General features: G+C 37.6%; 1 protein-coding gene across 1 annotated transcript in view; it reads right to left on the reverse strand.

Annotated features, from left to right (window-relative positions):
• LOC139725236 (ras-related protein Rab-27A-like) overlaps positions 1 to 18,815 on the reverse strand; it is a 103,929-nt gene extending 85,114 nt beyond the window's left edge. The window contains exon 1 of the mRNA XM_071636331.1: positions 18,508 to 18,815. Coding sequence (XP_071492432.1) covers positions 18,508 to 18,687 — 180 coding nt within the window. The 5' untranslated portion in view covers positions 18,688 to 18,815. The remainder of the gene's footprint in view (positions 1 to 18,507) is intronic.
• Positions 18,816 to 19,246: the final 431 nt, after the last annotated feature.

The raw sequence follows: 19,246 nt of genomic DNA on the forward strand, positions 1-19,246 counted from the left end.
AGTCACTGTCCACCACATCAATCTATTTTCTGCCTTTATAGCAACATTATCACTCCAAATTGGACAAAGCAATTTAATAAAAATGATTGACAAAAGACGAAATAGATCCTGCTGTTTTGAGTGCTGCGAGTGAGACTGACGAATTTGAACTGTAAATGACGGAAATGTATGCCAAATGACTAAATTGAATGGACTTTATTTGAAAATGAACAAGGAAAGACGAATTTGAAAGTAAGATTGGCCTATTGCCGACATCCCGCGACGAAATTGAAATAAAAATTTGTGAAATTGAATGAAAAATATTTGAAAATGAATGGGAAAACCTATAGTACTGCCATTGTGAAAGAGCACAACAGTACTTAGACTGTACTTCACGGAGTATCCGTATACATATATGTGAAAGCCATATTATGTTCATCTTTTCCTAGTATCAAGTTTGCATAACTTCATGTCACAAATGAGGTCATTTTTACAGGTTTGGTATAAAAATGTAAGCATCTATAACTGGCTGTTGAACATGCCCAGGGGGCAGGAAAAAAATCATTATAGAGGTGCAGTCATCTCAAACTTCATAAATAAACACTGATCTTCTACTAATACCAAGCAACAGCCATGACCCACTCAAAATATTTTACTTTCTCCATCCCCTCCTCTCCTGGAGCCTACAGCACTACACTCAGTTCTTAATGACAACGGAAAAAGGCACACTAACTGCATCTCTGCCACTCATCGGAAACAAAGTCTTGTGTGTAAGACTACAAACTGTCATGGCTGTTGCGAACTGGCAGAAAGACAGAAGAGAGAAAGTGGACAAGAAAGAGCGAGGGAACGAAAAAAAGAAAGAAAGAGGAAAACATAAAGAAAGAATGGGAGAGAGCAATAAAAGGGAGTTGGAAGGAATCATGAGGAGAGGGATGGAGAGAAGGAAGAAAAAACAAGGGTTGCCATGTTTGGACAAGCTAAATGGAGCGTTCAATACATCACTGATAAATACACGGTAATTTCCAATATACCGCGCTCACTTTATGTAAGCTATCCTTCCTCAGTAGTTTGACATATAACAGCATGATGCTGTCAAGAGGCAACCTCTGTGAGTATTGAATGGATGGAATTCAATCAGGTCATGCCTTGCATTGGCAACAAAGTCAACGTCCCCATTCATACACCGCATCGTAGTTAAAAGCCCGAGATTCCCCAGAGGAGAAACGTACCCATGAAGAGATATGTACCCATGAAAAGGGACACCCACAGATTCATCTTAATTCAAGATGATCAAAGAAATAAACCAAAGCTGGCAGTATGCAAGGAATATTGGAATTTATGTTTCTCACACATTTGTATTTCCATCTATCTGTATTACCGGCACATTCATATCTTATTCAGATGACTGTATGTTATGTCTCTAAGTCACTGCATACATAGGGTGTACACGGTATAAGTCTTTTTGATCAATAAGTATCTTGATTTGTAAGCTAATTTTTTGTTTCATATTTCATGAATACACTCAAATTTCATGTCAATAGTGGCAAAATGAAGAGAGAAATCACTGAACAGATGAATGTTTTTTTAGGTTTTTACGGCTTTCAAAAGTCTTACACATGGCTTGAAATATGTGTCAGTTGTGAAATTACATAAATGTATACACAAAATCTCCCATAAAGTGCTGGTGTAGCTCTACATGGTTAATCTTATTTTCCTTCCAATTACACTCAACTTTAGGAAAGTGTTAATTCCATAATTTTCAGTTTCTTATATCATTTCAAAAACATTTTGAACATTTGATTTTCTTTTCCTTTTAAGAAAGATATCATATGGCAGTAATTGTACCCTGTGTTGTCTCCTTATCCGCTCTTTGGATATCAGTCTGATCAATTCAGCCATTAAAGTTATTCCAATATGAAAGATTAAGACATGACTATTGGAATAGAGAATACAAGAAGGGCTTGCAATTGTTAAAAGAAACAAAAATGTGAGATCCAGTGAGTGGGCTGGAGCCTTGATCGTATATCTGTTACTTTAGATTTCTTGCTTGGTTGGTTTGCAATGGAGAATTGTGTTGCACAAACAGAACTCTGCAACATGTAATCCACATTAGGCTGCGGTGTTGAATGAGCTTCCAATGAATCCCCCCTGAATAGTCTGCAGAGATCTGCGGGGGGCCCTCGCTTGTTCCCATTCTCACATCTAGGGCACATTCGGATCGGTCTGAAGCCCACAGGGGCCGCAGCAGGAATCAGCTTTATTTTGGTTTATAAGGCATGAAGGGATTGCTAGCATGTGTTTCTCCCTGTGAGTGATAATCCAGCCCTTCAAAGAGACTTGGGTTAGAGTTTCACACTCTAGGGGAGAAAAGAATAGTTGAATTCAGGAGTAAAAAAAAACAACAACAAAAACCACATACATTGTATCATAGTAATCTTTGTTCATGTCTGTCTGTCTGTTTATCTGTCTGCCTCCTTATTTTTCTGGGAGTTCAAACCAGCTAGTTCTGCGTTTGCTAACAGGATCACAAAGTGCACATTAATAATTTTGCAGCCTTTTTCTTCGAAAAAACCCCCCCAACAAACCCCAGGTATCGTGCAAGGAACTTGTTTAATGTTTTTGGTATAAGTCTCACTGAATGGCAGATATGTCATTTACTATAATAAACACCGAACATAAAATCTATCAAACTCTTGTCAAGCATATGAATACTCAATAAAGCCACATCTTAACTGTAGATATTTTTCAGTAATCAATCTTTCTTCTTTCCGAGTGCTATTTGTTATAATCGTATCCATGTATCTTTTTTATTTGAGCAATTTCCTACTACTTTTGTTGAGACTGATTGGTAGACGAGCAATGGTAATATCTCTATGAAATAGGATCACAGTGCTATCATCTCTTTTTTAGATTGGCACAAAATATTTGATATCACATTCACTCAGGGTAAATGATACATAATGGTAGACATCTACTTCCAAAATGCTTTACTTCAAAATATCAAGAACACTTACAAAATAATATGGACATAAAAACGCTTTACCTGTTGAGGACTACCCAGAGTGTACACAGGAATGCTTGTATTTATGGGAAATGCCTGTTTTAGCAAATCAGCTCGACCTCAAGGGGCTAATAATGAATTTTATTCATTTCAGCATATTACGATGTGTCATTAAGGACTATATATTCATGTATTATTCAGTAATCAATGCCCTACATAGTCCCTGATTATCATGCCACACATGCTCTTCACTTGTGGGACATAATTCACTAGTTATTGCAGCCGGATATCAGAAGCCACATAAAATGCTACGGGGAGCTTGATGAATTTTAAACACGCATTAATGTTTTTATGCCTGTGCTTTGCATGCATTATCAGCCAACAAGAAAAAAAAAGAGAGAAATAATCAATGACAATAATCAATCTACCATGCTTTGATTGTGACATCTATTTAAAAAAAGTTCCCATTTGGAATGATAAGTAAAACACAATATGGAATCCTTAATCATCTCACCCACATTATGTCACATTCTCTGGAGGATATCCACAGCATGGAATATTTGCCAATGATAAGCAACTGCCAACTGCTATAGGAAAAGCAAAATGCGGCTCTGAAAATAAAATCATTCCAACTTCCACCATCTCAATTGATTTCATTCCCCATTCAGGTCAGTGAACCTACTGGCTCATTCAACATCATAGAAGGTAGTTTCATTTAATGTGAATGTCATTGTGTTTACACTGTATATATTGTACAATGCAAGCAATCTTAGCCTCATTGAATGAGCATGCTAAATGTCTTTCATATGAATGTACTGCAGCTATCTGGCCATCTCTCTGGACTGCTTTTAAAGGTTTTAATTTTGCAAATGTCACAAAATTTGGCATGGTTGAAGAAGAATGGCTTCATGTTTAAAACCTACCAGTAATAAACCACAAGTGTTCATTTTCTTTTTAAGAAATGAAAAACTACCTCCAAATCACGAAAGAATCTGCTCCCCTTTTGAACCAAGAATAATGGTCAGAATATTTTTGTGGTCTGGGAATCTATAGTACTGTCCCCCCCCACCCCATTACAATGAAATTTCTAATATTGCTCTGAGGAAAGATCTGAATTCCTACCTCTACAATATACCAGCTTACCAAAGGAATTCAATTATCAGGACTGCAAAATGAACACTTGAACTTAAACACTCCCACTTGTTTGCATCGCCAGCTACACCTTCACCCCTGCCATAGCTCCACCTGTTGCCACTTGCAAGAATTTTTTTTTTTTTTATATGTCTTCGTCAAAATATGGGGGAAGGGAATATTCCAACAGGTAATAATGCATGCGCCAGAGGGAGAGGTCTTCTCTCAATGAGATGACTGATAATCTACCCCAGAATCTTCACATTTTCTTCTCTCTTTTGAGCCATGTAGAGAAATTGACTCAGGATCCGACATATTTTACCATGATGTATGCTGATTGGTTGTAATTGTACATGAAATGCCTAATACAGATACTAATTGAAATGTGCCTCTGTTGTTGCCACTAATGAAAAAAAACCCCACAAAAACGAAACATTAATTTGAATGGAACAGGATGGTATCTATAGACTAATCACCCATAATGACTCTCACTCAGTCACTCCTGCAAATTTTCCTCTTTTCAGTCATTCCGCTCATGGTGACTGTCTCCTAGGTAACAATGTATACCATATTTGTAAGTTTTTATTTTCATGAATTCGGAGGTCATGGACATGTTAACAAGATGTTGTTTTTGCAAATTGCCACAAATGTCATCTTACGTGCACTATTTCCTCAGTGCATGGTGACACTGTCACATGTTGTTAAATTCACAGTCCAACAGTAATTCGTAAAAATTTGCAAATATCAAACACTTGTGAAAGTTACAGCTTATTCAGTTTACATGTAAATGTTGACTTATTTCTTGGAAGGGATTGTGTAACACCAATAGATCCAACTATTCACTACCATTGTCTAGCAAAAGTTATAATATCAAACATATTTTCACGTTTGATGGGTTTGTCAAATTCCAGTTGGCAACTGGAAAAATGTGGTTATGTGGTAGACCATCATTTGTCATTTTGTTCTCCCCACGGCAGAACACTCTTGGAGATAATCTCACATTGGAGAAACTTAACCTGCAAACAAATCACAAACTTAAAGAAGCTATTATTTACACATCAAATAATTTGTGGCACATAATATTATTTGCATGCATGCACTGCACTCATAGGGCACTAAAATGGCTGCAAACAATCGTGCCTAGTCAGCTTGATGTTGCAAAAAACAAAACAAAACAAAACAAACCCCCAAAATGAGCTTATACCATCAATCTATAGCAATCAAAACCTTCTAAATGGAAAATTCTGTATTTATCTTTCATGCCCCTCATGACTGACATTAGGCAAGTTTGTCAACCAGAGGGTTTTTCATATGAAGGTCAGGACAAAGAAACAAACATGGACTAATACATTCTTCATGACTGTACTGACTAATAACCAAGCAAAGACAATACAAAACCAAAATAACTGATAATGTATGCACTACAACTGCCTATCGTCAAGACAGTTCATAAAATAAACGTGTACTAACTACACTTTTACACTCTCCATATCTCATATCTTGGTGTCTGATATCATCATGAAGATGGAACATTCATTCATTAAAAAGGGGTCAAACTTTTTTTTTTCATAATCACTGAATTAATGTATGCACCTGTAATTAGCTACCGGATGAGAAGGGAAGGCACAATTTAATCACGTCTCATCAGTGTCCTCCTTCCAAAATAATGAAGCCCAGCTCATTCCAATAGCAATTAACACACCCACAAAATGTTGGCCCTGAAGCATACTAGTAGTCACTGCATAAATGCAACCATCGTTGTCATGGCGCTGGGATCCAGTCAAGTCATGCCACAGAAACAAAACCTAGGTTTTCATTTTCATGACTTCTGCACTTTGGAGATTGAAATGTAAAATTCATTATACTTTGCACTTAATGGCATACAAAAGGATAGCATGACCTATTATTTTTCCATCATTACTATTAACATTTTCGTCCCTGGGAAGAGAAAATTACTAACAAGGACAAATCAAATCACAGCCCACAGACACACAGACACACACACAGACATAGACATAGACACATACACATACACATACACATACACATACACATACACATACACATACACATACACATACACATACACATACACATACACATACACATACACACACACATACACATACACATACACATACATATACACATACACATACACATACACGTACATACGATGTATACACATACACACAGAGACTCACAAAATACATGCAGGCCTACTTGTTCAATAAAAACAGCACTTTACATTTGGACTTTGCCTTTGGTTTATCTTCATGTGCAGTTACACTCTACACATTCATGACATTTCTAAACGATATGGCAAGTATAATATAGTTCAGGGAGAAACTTTCACTGTAATTATCTGAATCATCTCACAGTGGAGCAAACTTGTGGCACTAACACATATGGATTGCTAGAAAGAGAAGAAAGTGTGACGCTCACATGACACCGCCTATCACGAGATAGCATCCATCATGAACAGATTGCGCATTATGCTGGCAGGGAGAGATAGCACCCACTTAGGGCAGGTTATGCCAGATCAAGTTTCAAAGAAGATGAGAGAAGTTTGCCAGCATTGTGTCCGCATCATACATATCATCAGGATCCCTCCCTCCCCCCCCCCCCCCCCCTCTGAGTGAGAGACAGACTGTACAGAGGATTTGAAGCTCATAATATTCGGTTTCAATTTACATTTCTTGGCCAGACATGCATACACATTACCACATTGGTAATCGTTGATTGTCAAGAAAAGTTTGTCACAAAGTGTTGTGTTCTAGATGAACACTTGCAAAAATGTCTCGTATTAAAGTTGATTTAAAACAACAGAAGACAAAAAATATGGAATAGTTTAGTAATCATATCAAAATCTGTTACAGAAACATTTCTATCATTATCATTATGGCAGTCTTGAAAGAGCAGTTTGGCAAAGGTACAAATGACATTAATGTTTTCCCGCAACTAATGTGTAACTAATACTTGTATGTGTTAAAGATACTCAATGGGACCTTGGTTTATTTAGACAAACTTGAGTCTGCACAATGTGCAACAAAGTTGCTCTTGCTTTGCCAATGTTTTGCTTTTAATTTCACAAAATCCACAATATTTTTGTACGAGGGTTAGAAATAAAAAGTTGATTGGCAAAAACAGAAAACAGGTCTGTTGTTTTCCTGAATGTTGGTTCTAGCTGGGAGAAAAGTAATGATTAGGGGGCCAATGAACTTTCCACTTGCATGATCACATCACTCGTAGCAAATGATGCTGATGCACTGCAAAAGCAGACGCACATATGTGCAGCTGCAACGTAAAAGCATGGCGTCAGTGACAGAGATTCACCACAAAAACCTCTAATGGCTTGGATTAGAATTCTGAGGATTTTCAACTCTGCACATATCCACAGTAGAAAGAGATTGGGGCAGTAAAATGTTAAATTTGTTTCAGTAAAGATGTGCTGAGCAACTAGAGTATCATAAATCAAGCAATCACAGAAAACAAAGGGACCTAATGAACTCACTCCTCTTTCCCATCACAAATTGGCAGTCCTTCTGAAAAAAAAAATAATGGAAATAGTGGAATATTTCGTGAGGTTTTTGTTTTTTGAGAATTTCGAGATTCAGGTGCTATTCATGAAATTAAAGACAGGCAAAAATATTGACTCTGATCCAGATAAGAATGTGATGTACATGTATAGATTTCTCCATTTAGTACACGACTCCACAATCGCAAATCTAACCACTCGCGAAATCGCCGGGAAGTCGCAAAAATTCAGACTTGCTGAATATATGGTGTATACCGTACACACCTTGATGACCTGCCTGGAAGATTTAACAACTATGCTTCAACTGCCTATTTCAAGATATTTATGCACGTACAGTTTAATCTTTAAAAACATCCATTCACTAGGCTTAATTGTCCATGACTGACCACTAAATGCATGCCAAAGAAGAGATATAACCTTCCCCAGCATACCACTCTAGTGAATTCTCTTTCCTCACTTTTCTTATCAGCACTTTAAAGCCCGTGGGACATAAAATTGTAATGAACAGTCTTTTTCGCTGGGGGTGAGTCCAGTGCAGTCTGGTCCCTCAGGGTTAACACACCTGTATTCTTCTGACAGGGAGATAATGACGTTAACCTTTCTCATCTTACATTGTCCCCCCTGTATCTTAAAGTTCAAGGATCGTTAAAGAGAAAAAAAAATTCTGCAGGAAAACTGACGAAAGAAAAAAAGAAGAGACAGACAAACGCCATCAGCATTTCACAATCGAATAGGTATAGGAAGACAAATTTGACAAGCTTGTATGCAAACTGCTGGAAGGGGGGTGGGGTGGGGAGAAGGGGGAGGGAAAGGGGTGCAAACAGAACAACTCATGGATTATTTGGAGAAGGTGCCAAATATTGAATTTTATGACTTTATGACACCACCAAGATTATCTGCCAATCAACAAATCTGTCTCCAAAAATGGATGGTAGATTTCGGGGTTGTTGTCGTTTTTTTAATGCACAGTTATGAACACAATGCTACAAATGTATAACCTGTGTGAGCACTAGCAATAAAATGTGGGCATTCACATATCATTTGCATGCAATGGCTTCTGAATCCTAAGTACCACAAGGAGGGCATGTCCATTATGATACAGCTCGAAGCAAAGCAGAACTGCGTGTCCAAAGGGTCAATTTCTGACCAATCATGAGTAACTTTATGGCTTCATATCTACCTTAGATAAAAAGTTTATCAAAGGTCACGGAGGTTCACCAAAGTGCTCCCATGAATACAAGCACACCTACAAATGTATACACAAGTACACTCACAAACATACAAACACTGTACATAGCAACCCGGACTTGGTTTGATTCATAATGCCTATGAGCATACTTACAAGAATACTAATGTAAATATCAAAGAAGTAGTTTTGAAATGTTTTTTACCAGCGAAAAAATACCAGGTACCACGTATTGAGAAAAAAATATGATCCATACAAGCAACTGTTTCAACAGTGTATCTATCCATTTGCAAAGCAAATTATTTCCATTTCAAGTCCTCCCCTTTAAAGCCGCACAGAGGTAATCATGGATGCTTTGACCCATATCTGGTGGTGTAATTGATTGCTATTAAGAAGCAGGTGGCACTTCAGCCAACCAGCTTCCAGCGGGGAAGGTTACACAACTCAATACCGTCTGCATTCACGCTTCATCAGAACACTTCTACGTCTGTACTTTCCCCCTTTCTTCTCTCTGCAGAGTTCCGTTGATGGATTAACTCGGCTGGTGGAAATGCATTGGTACGCAAGACGTACACTGGCAAAGAGGAAGGTATTGGTAAGTAGTTTTGGCTGATGCAGAAGTCCGGGCATGAGATGATTCATTCATTCTCAAGATCATTCTCTTGTCACAAGATGCTCTTTGTTTCAATACCAAACGTGTGTTTGCATGAGCCCAATACAGTTGCGTCCTTCGAAAAGACAGTATTAAGCTTTAAAAAAAAATACACGGCACATAACACAAGAATTCTCCTTGTTGATTGTTAGTCAAATACTGAATGATAATTCCTATACAAGGAGACTTGATCTGAGTAAGAAAAATATTTCTAAAAGTTTGCATACTCACACTAACATTACAAACACACTCACATACACAGGTAATCACACTGCAGCTTGCAATTTACTTGTAATTGACAAAAAGCATTTGTGATAAGAGTGTGTGAGGTGGTGTTAGTGACATAATTTATACTTTCTTTCAATAACACATTGTTGGGAAACTCACACACACACTCACACACAATTGGGTAAGCAAAAAGTTTTAAAGTCACCTTTTTTTTACTTCCACCCCCCACCAAGCTTACTATACAGAAACCCAAAGATAATGACCACCCTTGTGATACAACACAGCAACTTTCCAACACTTTCATGAAGAAGTGCCAGTGCAATGCAATGTTCACCAACATTCAATTTAACCAAGATTGTTACTTCACTTTTCTATTAATGTGTGATGTTTATTCAAACTATTCTTTTTTATCAAGCTCCTGACATACGAGAGATTTTCTATATCACTTTCTCAATTTTTGGGACTTTCTTTCGGGCAATTGTTGCAGAACACTTGCCAGAACATTAATGTTCTGGCAAGTGTTCTGCAACAATTTGAAAATTTGCATGCCTGACTGGGCAGTGGTTAAAAAAAAGCTACATAGCACCATGCTATTGTCCAGTCCACCAGGTGAACATATCACATTTTACACTACATACAGCACACCATGAAGGACTATTAAGCCTGTACAAAAGAGAGTGCACACACAGGCAACCACAATCTAATTTGATTGATAGCATTGTATATCATAATAATGATAATGATAATAAAGGACATTTATATTGCGCAGCTACTATAATAATATACTCTATTGTGCATTACAAAGTAATAATCACAACATATACATAATTCAAACATAGAATGCATTGTTCAAAAGATGAGTTTTTGATGAGTCATCAATCTTTTAATGATGGCAGAGATCACCATACCATCCAACAGCACTCTCTTTGAATCATAGGCATCTTTTTAACCTGTTGAAGACTAGTCCTGAGTATACTTCTGCATATATGGGAAATGTGTGTTGTAGCAAAATCAGCCTGTCCCCAACAGGTTAAACAAAGTATACTTCAGATATAAAGTACTTTCTTCTATTGAATTGTATACACACACACACACACACATACACACACACACACACACACACACACACACACACACACACACACACACTGTCTTTCTCTCTCTCTCTCTCTCTCTCTCTCTCTCTCTCTCTCTCTAACATGTGATTACAAACCTGAGCTTCCTGGCCTTTCATTGATAGTAAATTAGAATATTATGCCAAGTTATCCGACTTCATAAAAGATTGTACATTTCCGTGAACTTTTTTTTCCGGACCCACCAGGTAGAGATATTATAAACTAAAGGGTTGATTCAGTGGGCATTGTTTCATGTACTATCCTGCTTTGAAAAGCATGGCACTTCATTAGTACATTACCTTTATGTGCATGTTTTGTATGTCTGTAGATCTCATCAACTCAGTTTTTAATAAATGCCGATGTCCAAATTCTTATCAAACGAGATCATGTCATCAATTTCACCATCTTCAAAAATAAGTCAAAATTTTCATTATGTCACACTGGACCAGTATTGTGGAACAAATTGAATTTGAGGAATGTTATCAGTCTATATATGATATAAAATGACAGTGAAAAAAATTCTTCTAGCCTAAAACATATTGATGTTTCATAAGGAAGTTTAGGCTTTTCACTCTTGTGTGTGATATGCTTGCATTAGAAAATATTTGATCCGCTATAAATGGATCCAAAAGTCGGGGGAGGTCGATTTTCTGAAAATGACATGACATTGTTTCCTTTCTCTTCAGCTTTAACTTCTAACACAACTTATAAAAGTACTTGGTTGCAGAGATATCAATGATTTTATGAGAGCATGTCGAGTGATCCATATTATTTTGTCTTCTCTCTTATTGTGTAATCTGTATTGATTTGACTAGTATCAGTATTTGGTGCCATCATTGTTTTAATTGTTTTGCTTTTTATAAGTCAATATGTGGACTAATATCAGGTGACCTGCCTCAAAGTCCAATCACGATGTACTCTGAGTTATCTTACTTAGAGCGTGTTTCTACTGAGCGATGAAAATTTGAGGTGATTCACAGTGATACGCAATGATGCGCAGCGATGCATGGTGACACCTCAAATTTTTCCTCAGTAGAAACACAGATCAGGTAGTGGCCGATGTGCAGTGATGCGAGGTGCTCCGTCGTCCACCTTTTGAGGTAGTCGATGCGCGGTGATGCAAGGGATGATTTTCAGAAGAAACACAGCGGGTAACAAAATTTGCAGTGTACTGGAAGTCTGGAAATATTGGGAGATTTCGGACTCATATTCAATTGATCATCACACACATGTGTGCTGGTACATCTTGCATGTACACGTTTGTATGCAATAATATACAATTGTACTATACAGTCTACACTTCCACTGCGTACTTCTCGTCTCATTTCTCACATGCTGTTGCGGTGTCCCAGTAGAAACACGCTCTCAGAGAGAGTATCCTTTAGACATGCTGTTGATGATTTGATGATACATAAAATGAATGGATGTTCTTTTTTTTTCTAAAATTTCCTGAGTGAAAAATAGCTAGATTATAATCAGAAATGACAATATCAAGGTGGTTTATCTTTTTCTTTCTTTTTAATATTCTGACTCTTTGCTCGGAGTACTAAAGAACACTCCCATATGTTCTACAAATTTGCTGTTGTTTTTGCAATGATTAATCAGAAGATTGAAACTACTATCTCCCTGAAATTGGTAAAAATTTCCAGATGGATTACACTGGCACAAGCTGGCAAAATGTTCCTGCAGCAGCACGTGCTATATCTAATGAGGTTAATATTTCTGAAAGCTCACAAAATTACCACACTACATGAGCTCTGACCACTGACCAAGGAACCAAATTGTGAGTGACCAAAACCTTTTGACATGCTAATGGAGGACATCCTGTTCCTGTCCAATTCGTATTAAGGAGGGTTATCCCCTTCCCACTCCTTTGAGTGGGTTTCTGTCCATGTCGGGAAGTGGAGCCCTGTAATGTCGTGGGCACAATCCGATGTTGACATGCCGCCTAATACAGAAGCTCTCCGCTCGTCATCGAACACCGCGCTCCCGGCTGTGCAATTCCGCGTGAAATTAGAAACATGTCTCCAAGCGAGCGAAGCATGATAAGCGGTGCGTACCCCCATCTCTTCTCAATTCCCCCCCCCCCCCCCCACCAATGTTCATGTTCATGTTTGGTCTCATCATGTAAACAACATTCAAGTAAAGGGGTACTGGGATTGGCAGGCACTGTTTTGTTCTTCACATGACCAATGCTTGCATTCACCAAATGCGCCCAAATCCTTGCACATTTCTCCAATACCGCCGCCTTTTTCTCCTTGTTTACGCAACGAAGTGTGAAAAGGGGGACAGCGAATACGTGAAAAGGGCTGGAAATAGTAAATGTCAAGGAGAAATCTGGGTTTGAGAGATGCTCTTTATTCCAAAGTCCGTGTTTAGTTGTTTTCCTCAAGTAAACTAAATCCATCTGCTTTTGGAATCTATGTAGAGGATGAACGTAACACAAAATAATTTTGTAATGGCCAATACCGAGCCAAGATTACGGTAATCAATCTCAACATTTTGCAATCGTAATTTGACCTTAGATTTGATTAACATCACCTCTCATGTGTTTGGCATATCAATCAAGCCACATGCAAGAAAAATTCTCAAAATGCACAGGTTTTCTCCATTATCCCTAACAGACATAATGCAAAGAACTGGTACTCAGGGATATGGCAAGCAGAATCTCTAGATCAGGACCAGCACATAAAGCTGCTCTCAGCATGCAAAGTTAAGTTGTGTCTAGTGTAATTAGTTCCCATATTACCTGGCATTATTCTTGCTATGTAGTCAACCCTAAAAACTGTTGTCCATTTGCTTTTGTTTTGATTTGTCTTGATACGGTAGATTATGGTCAGGAGACATCACCTTTAAGATGTCAACACTTTTGCCGCGACCTTACTGCTGAGCGCCACTTTCCTTGCAGGCTCTCAGGTGTGAAAGCCGAGTGAGATGTATGCTTCGCGGCCTCCCCGAAAGAACCGAACCTCTCGGAATATCAATCATCGACTGGTAGAGAAATGAGGGAGATGCCGTCAACTATTTGGAGAGATGGAAAGTGAAGGATGAGCCGCCAAGTTCGTTTCACCTCTCCGTCCATTTCTGGAGTAGGTTTCTGGCTTATCAGTTCTCATCGAAGTCATCAGGAATGCATCACGAGGACTAGAGTTTGACTAAGATGATATTGACTGATACAAGACGAATCTACAAACTCTCCAAGGTAATAAACACAGAATATTCATTTCATGTCACGATAGTTTTGACTTCTGATTCTTTCATTCATTCCCTTGCATTGTATTCAAGTCTCACGTACGAAGCATAGACCCAAAGACAAAAGAACCATACACAGATTTAACTTGGAAAGTCTCAGGAAGACTGCAGTGTCAATCATAACAATTCTTACAATGTAACACGTTTACTGCTACAGTGTACAGTGTAAAAAGGATCTTAATGTGAAAAAAGGGTTTTTTAACATGGTTGTCTGCTAAGGATGATAAGAAGGTAACAATGTGTCTTCTGCAAAACAGTGTCACACAAGTTTCAAAAGAATGATATTTTGACCAAAAGGACATTTTCTTCTCCCTAAACAGAGTTATCTGCTACAGATGTTAAACTTCTGTGTGGATTTAAAGCACAACATTTAAAATCAAGTTGATCCATCAAAAAAAATAGTTTTTATGGCAATACAGTGTAAGTAATTCATTCAATAAGTCCACTTGCATCTTGTTCAAGTGCCACACTAAAGAATAATAAAAAAAGTTAAGTTTTAGGGAGAAAGCTTAGATCAGAATGTCTGATAAAGATTTAAATTTGGATTACCTATAAAGGACCACTGCTTTTGATAAAATGAACAATGAGTAGATTGACAGACTTCAAGCACTTGCTCTTTCTGAAGTTTTCATCAAATTTCTATGGTATACTAAAATGTTGTAAATGCAACCTATGTAGACACTAGCTTTATTCCAGATAAAGAGTAATGTAAGTCACCTTACTCTATGAAGTACAACCATTTGTTCCATTGTATACTCAATTGGAAAAGCAGAGACATGTGCCTTTTGCCCTTTTTACATACTCACCAGCTACAGTACTTAGCAATGCAGATTTCAAATTTGCATTGCCCTAAATATCAGGGCAGGGCAGTCTGGTGCAACAGATATTTGTCCTCGGTTTTTCTGTATACATACTGCATTTTGCAGACACTGAAAATTCACTCTAAAAAAGACCTATGGATATATTTTGAAAAAAAAACAAACAACTAAACAAATAATACACCAATGCAGAATTAAATACCCATTTTCATTTTCTCCTGACTCTGTCAGGTGTCAAACTAGAATACTCCTGATATCAACTAGAAAGTACATTTACTAGAAAATCTTATAGCTTTCGGGTGATGATATTCTGCTAATTTGCAAAGCGCTTTTGCCTTCCATATCACCATTTGCCCTTTTAAGCTGGGGAGTTAAAGTCTGTGGCATCTACGCTTAATTGATTCTGAAGGGAGTGCCATGACTGTATAAGAGCAGACCAGAAAGCAATTCAGGGTGTCAGTTCCTTTTTCCACCAGGGTCTAGCTTGATGACGGTTTCATCTTTATATTCATTGGTTTGCCAACATCAGGGTCTCATAACTTCATTAATCACATATTTTTCAAAATCATGTTATGCCTAATGTCACCAAGTACTACGTTCCATTCCTCGCACAAAAATTAATGATGATAATGATTATAATAAAACATTATCATTATTATCATTGTTGTTGTTGATGTTGTTGTTGTTATTATTATTATTATTATTATTATTGTCATTATTATTATTATATAAATAAAAATGAACATGTACTATATAAAGCGACAAAAAAAAATATTCTTATGTCAATCTGGTTTCTGTCTTCTGAGAGCATAGATGAATGACCTTTTAAAGCTTCTATGCATACACTGCAAGATAATGTTCAATTTTGTAACATAGCATATTTCTGCTAGCAGGATCTTTTTTTCTTTTTTCCTTTTTTTTTAAAAGGAATCTGCCCAATATTGTTGTGGCAGGCAAATATCAACTGTGTCACTATCTCATCTCCATTAAGATCTTCACCATAGCAATTTGTTCTTTAGCTACTCCCCCCCCCCCCCCATAAGAGTTCTTACCCCCTGCTCATTATGCCTTAGGCGACGTAGGCTCACTACAAATTATGTATCTTCTTGCCCAGCAAGTAATAAGGGATGAGTAGATGTGGAGACATTCGAAATGCATTAATTCAATATTTGTTGTCTGGGTTTTTGATTTTGCATCCTTTCAGAACTAATTGAAAAGTCCCATATTTCAAATGGTATCAATGCAAGTGACCTATGGTGCTTGAAAGGAAAAAAAAAATGTATATTTGTAACTGATATCATGTGCAAACAAATATATGATACCTTAGGGTGCATTCGATGATAAGATACTGTGGGATGAATATAAAATCTTGCTTTGGTCTGGTGATTGCACAACGTCAAAAAAACAAAACAAAACAAAAACTCAATCAATTCTGACAGACAAGGATTAAAACAATCATCCCTTGCTTGCCCTTCTAGAAACCCTGGAACTGGAATCACTTCCCTGAACATTTTTAAATAAAAAGTTACTTCTCAATACATTACCAGAGTTTTCATTAAAAAGACTAATGTTTTATCGTAAGAAATCACTGTCATGCAAAAATGGACAAAGATATGAAATGAGGAGCTGGAGAAGTGATGTCTGCATTTTCATTAGGTACACAGGACATTCTTTACTCTGTGATTATTCTACCCACTATGGCAAAGTAAGTGACCCACAATATCAGGAACCTCTCTGTACTCTGTGCGTGCATCTAAGTGAAGCATTGATTTCATTTTCCACTAACCATCAATATGATTACATGGTCAACACACACTTTAACCACCAAGAAGTCATCTTGACTCGGGCTTTGACGTTTTGCAAATTCCGGTGTGGTGTGAAATCGCTAGATCTGTTGAATTGAATTGAATTTATGTCTGCAGGCATCATGAAGCGGATAATCCTGACCAGCAAAGCTGTTTCCATAGAGATCCTCTCTACAAAACTGGATTCATAACTCCCAAGTTTTATAGAGAGAAGCATTTTTGTCCCTTCAGTGTGGGGAGAGGATGTAAAAAGTTATACAAGAATCTCATCCAAGCTGATCTAAAACTCAGGGGAAATGTGAAGCAGTGACTTAAATCTTATTCTCTTTTCCAAATATGCCTGTTCAAAAATTCTAAAATAACTGAAGACAAATTTATACTTAAGTTGTCAAGCAACACCAGAAAGATAGCTTATGAATGTAATATACTAGCCACATGAAGACACACATTAAGTATTTAGGTGGACTGTCCTGGTCATTACTTAATAAACTATGGACACTCAACAGATTGAACAAGTTGGTTAATGAGTCAAGTCATAAAATGAAACATGCTCTACTGAGATGAAAAGTAAATATATGGACTGTGTACACAGACAACAGTGAAGAGATAGAATCAATTAGATCACTGGATATACAGTTTAAAAGGAAGAGAATGAAACTATTCCAGTGATGATGAACAGTGTCACATATAAAACGGCATTTATCACTGTAGTTAGCTCTGACAGTATTGAGCTATTAACATGAATGAAGATTATGGGATTACTTTGCATTGATTGCTAACAGACACATTCAAACAAAGCCATGGAAAGGTCAAAGAAGTTCCTGATGAAAAATTGGTTGTGCTAAAAATAAATCTTTGGGCCCATTGTTTTGAGTTCAATTGCAAACATAATCTCAAAGTCTGTGATAAAAATGTCAATATAGGAGTTTCATTTAACGGACTGATGAAGATAGGGATGGGAAGCATAATTCATAACATCAGGCATTTAGGCAAAATACAAACAGCTTTTGCATTTATGTTCTCTGAAACCCTCTGGCAATCCTGTGTAGTCAGGTGATGGTGCTGGCTTCGGTTTCTCGGGAGATACGCAGGTGGATTCTTATCTCTTTCGTGTTTGATGAGCGTCCACGCCTTATCTCTTGGCAAACAGTATGTTTCAATTCTACACGTTCCAGTCTCGACAGGGGTGATAACACTAGTAAACAGCATTCCCGAGTATGTTCCTTTTTTCGTTGGTATTTTCCTTTTACACATGTAGATACTTTGCTCTACACAAGATAATTTGCTTGTATTGTACAGCTCTTGAAACAAATCTGAGGGAAATGTTCCTCATGATTATGAAAGGCTTGAATATGCAGACAAGATAGTGTAATCACTGCACAAATGTAAATTAGTATTTGATTTCCCAGTCTGCACTATGTGTTACTTTCCAACCCATGTATGGTTCCTACAGTTCTGGTCTGTATTAGCTGATTGCAATAGTTAATAGTATAAAAGTAGCTACAAGTATTTGGATCGTGTCAGATTCATATATGTGCAAGTCAAAACATTTACCACATTGTGCTAAACAATGGCTCATCACCAATAAACCTTTTACCCGTTCTCTGACAAGCCTTTATGGCAAAACTTTAGCTCTTTAACATTTAAGCTTGAATTACTTAAGATAATAATTTACTATGAGCCTACAAGAGATGCTGAAGGACATACAGTACCATGACAAGAGATACAATAAAACAAAGAGGTTTCAAGCTCAAGACTAGCACACTACCTGCAATAATTTGGACGGGGTCTCAACTTACCACACGTTTTTCCCTGAAGTCGATGCCTACTGTAGAGATGAACTTTGAGTTGAATGTGCCATCTGTGTACTGGTAGAGGAAGCTGCTCTTGCCGACGCCAGAGTCGCCAAGGGCTAGGAACTTGATAAGGTAATCATACTCGCCACTGGCGGGCGTGTTTGTGGTGCCCGTGTCCCCCATTCTCCACTAGTCACTCTGCAAGCAGGGTGCAAGAGTGGTGTGATGTGGTAGTCAGGTGGTGGTGGTAGAATCGAGATGTGGGATGCTGAGCTCTGGATCCACAATACGTCACTCTTCTATCCCTGTAGATTACTGGAGAAAAAGAACACCAGAAAAACTAAATATTTCTGTGAGACTAATGGAGGCTGTAGGTGAAGACATAAATACACATATTTATTGATTTATAAATACTTGTGTATTATGCCAAAAACACACAAACAAACAAACTCTGCTGCCATCAGCAAGATTTGACTGCATGATGGACTGAAGCTTTGTTTTCCTGGAGTATTATTTCTCACTCAAAAGAAAACTAGGCATACCTGAAACTCTGAACGCAAAATTTGTTGACTGACAAGCAAAGCATTTAAATATCCTTCAATGCATGCTTAGCTTATCAGGTTTGTATGCCAGAATACTCTACCAATAGCAAATTTCACAGAAGCACAACCACCAATGAAAATGGATCCGAGCAATAAGGCTTTGTCATGCGCATGGGGCATCGTCCTCGTAATTCCTGGAA

This window comes from Diadema antillarum, unplaced genomic scaffold (genome assembly GCF_040938485.1).
Source record: "Diadema antillarum isolate AM-2024a unplaced genomic scaffold, OU_Dant_1.0 scf00000016, whole genome shotgun sequence".
Lineage (NCBI taxonomy): Eukaryota > Metazoa > Echinodermata > Echinoidea > Diadematoida > Diadematidae > Diadema > Diadema antillarum.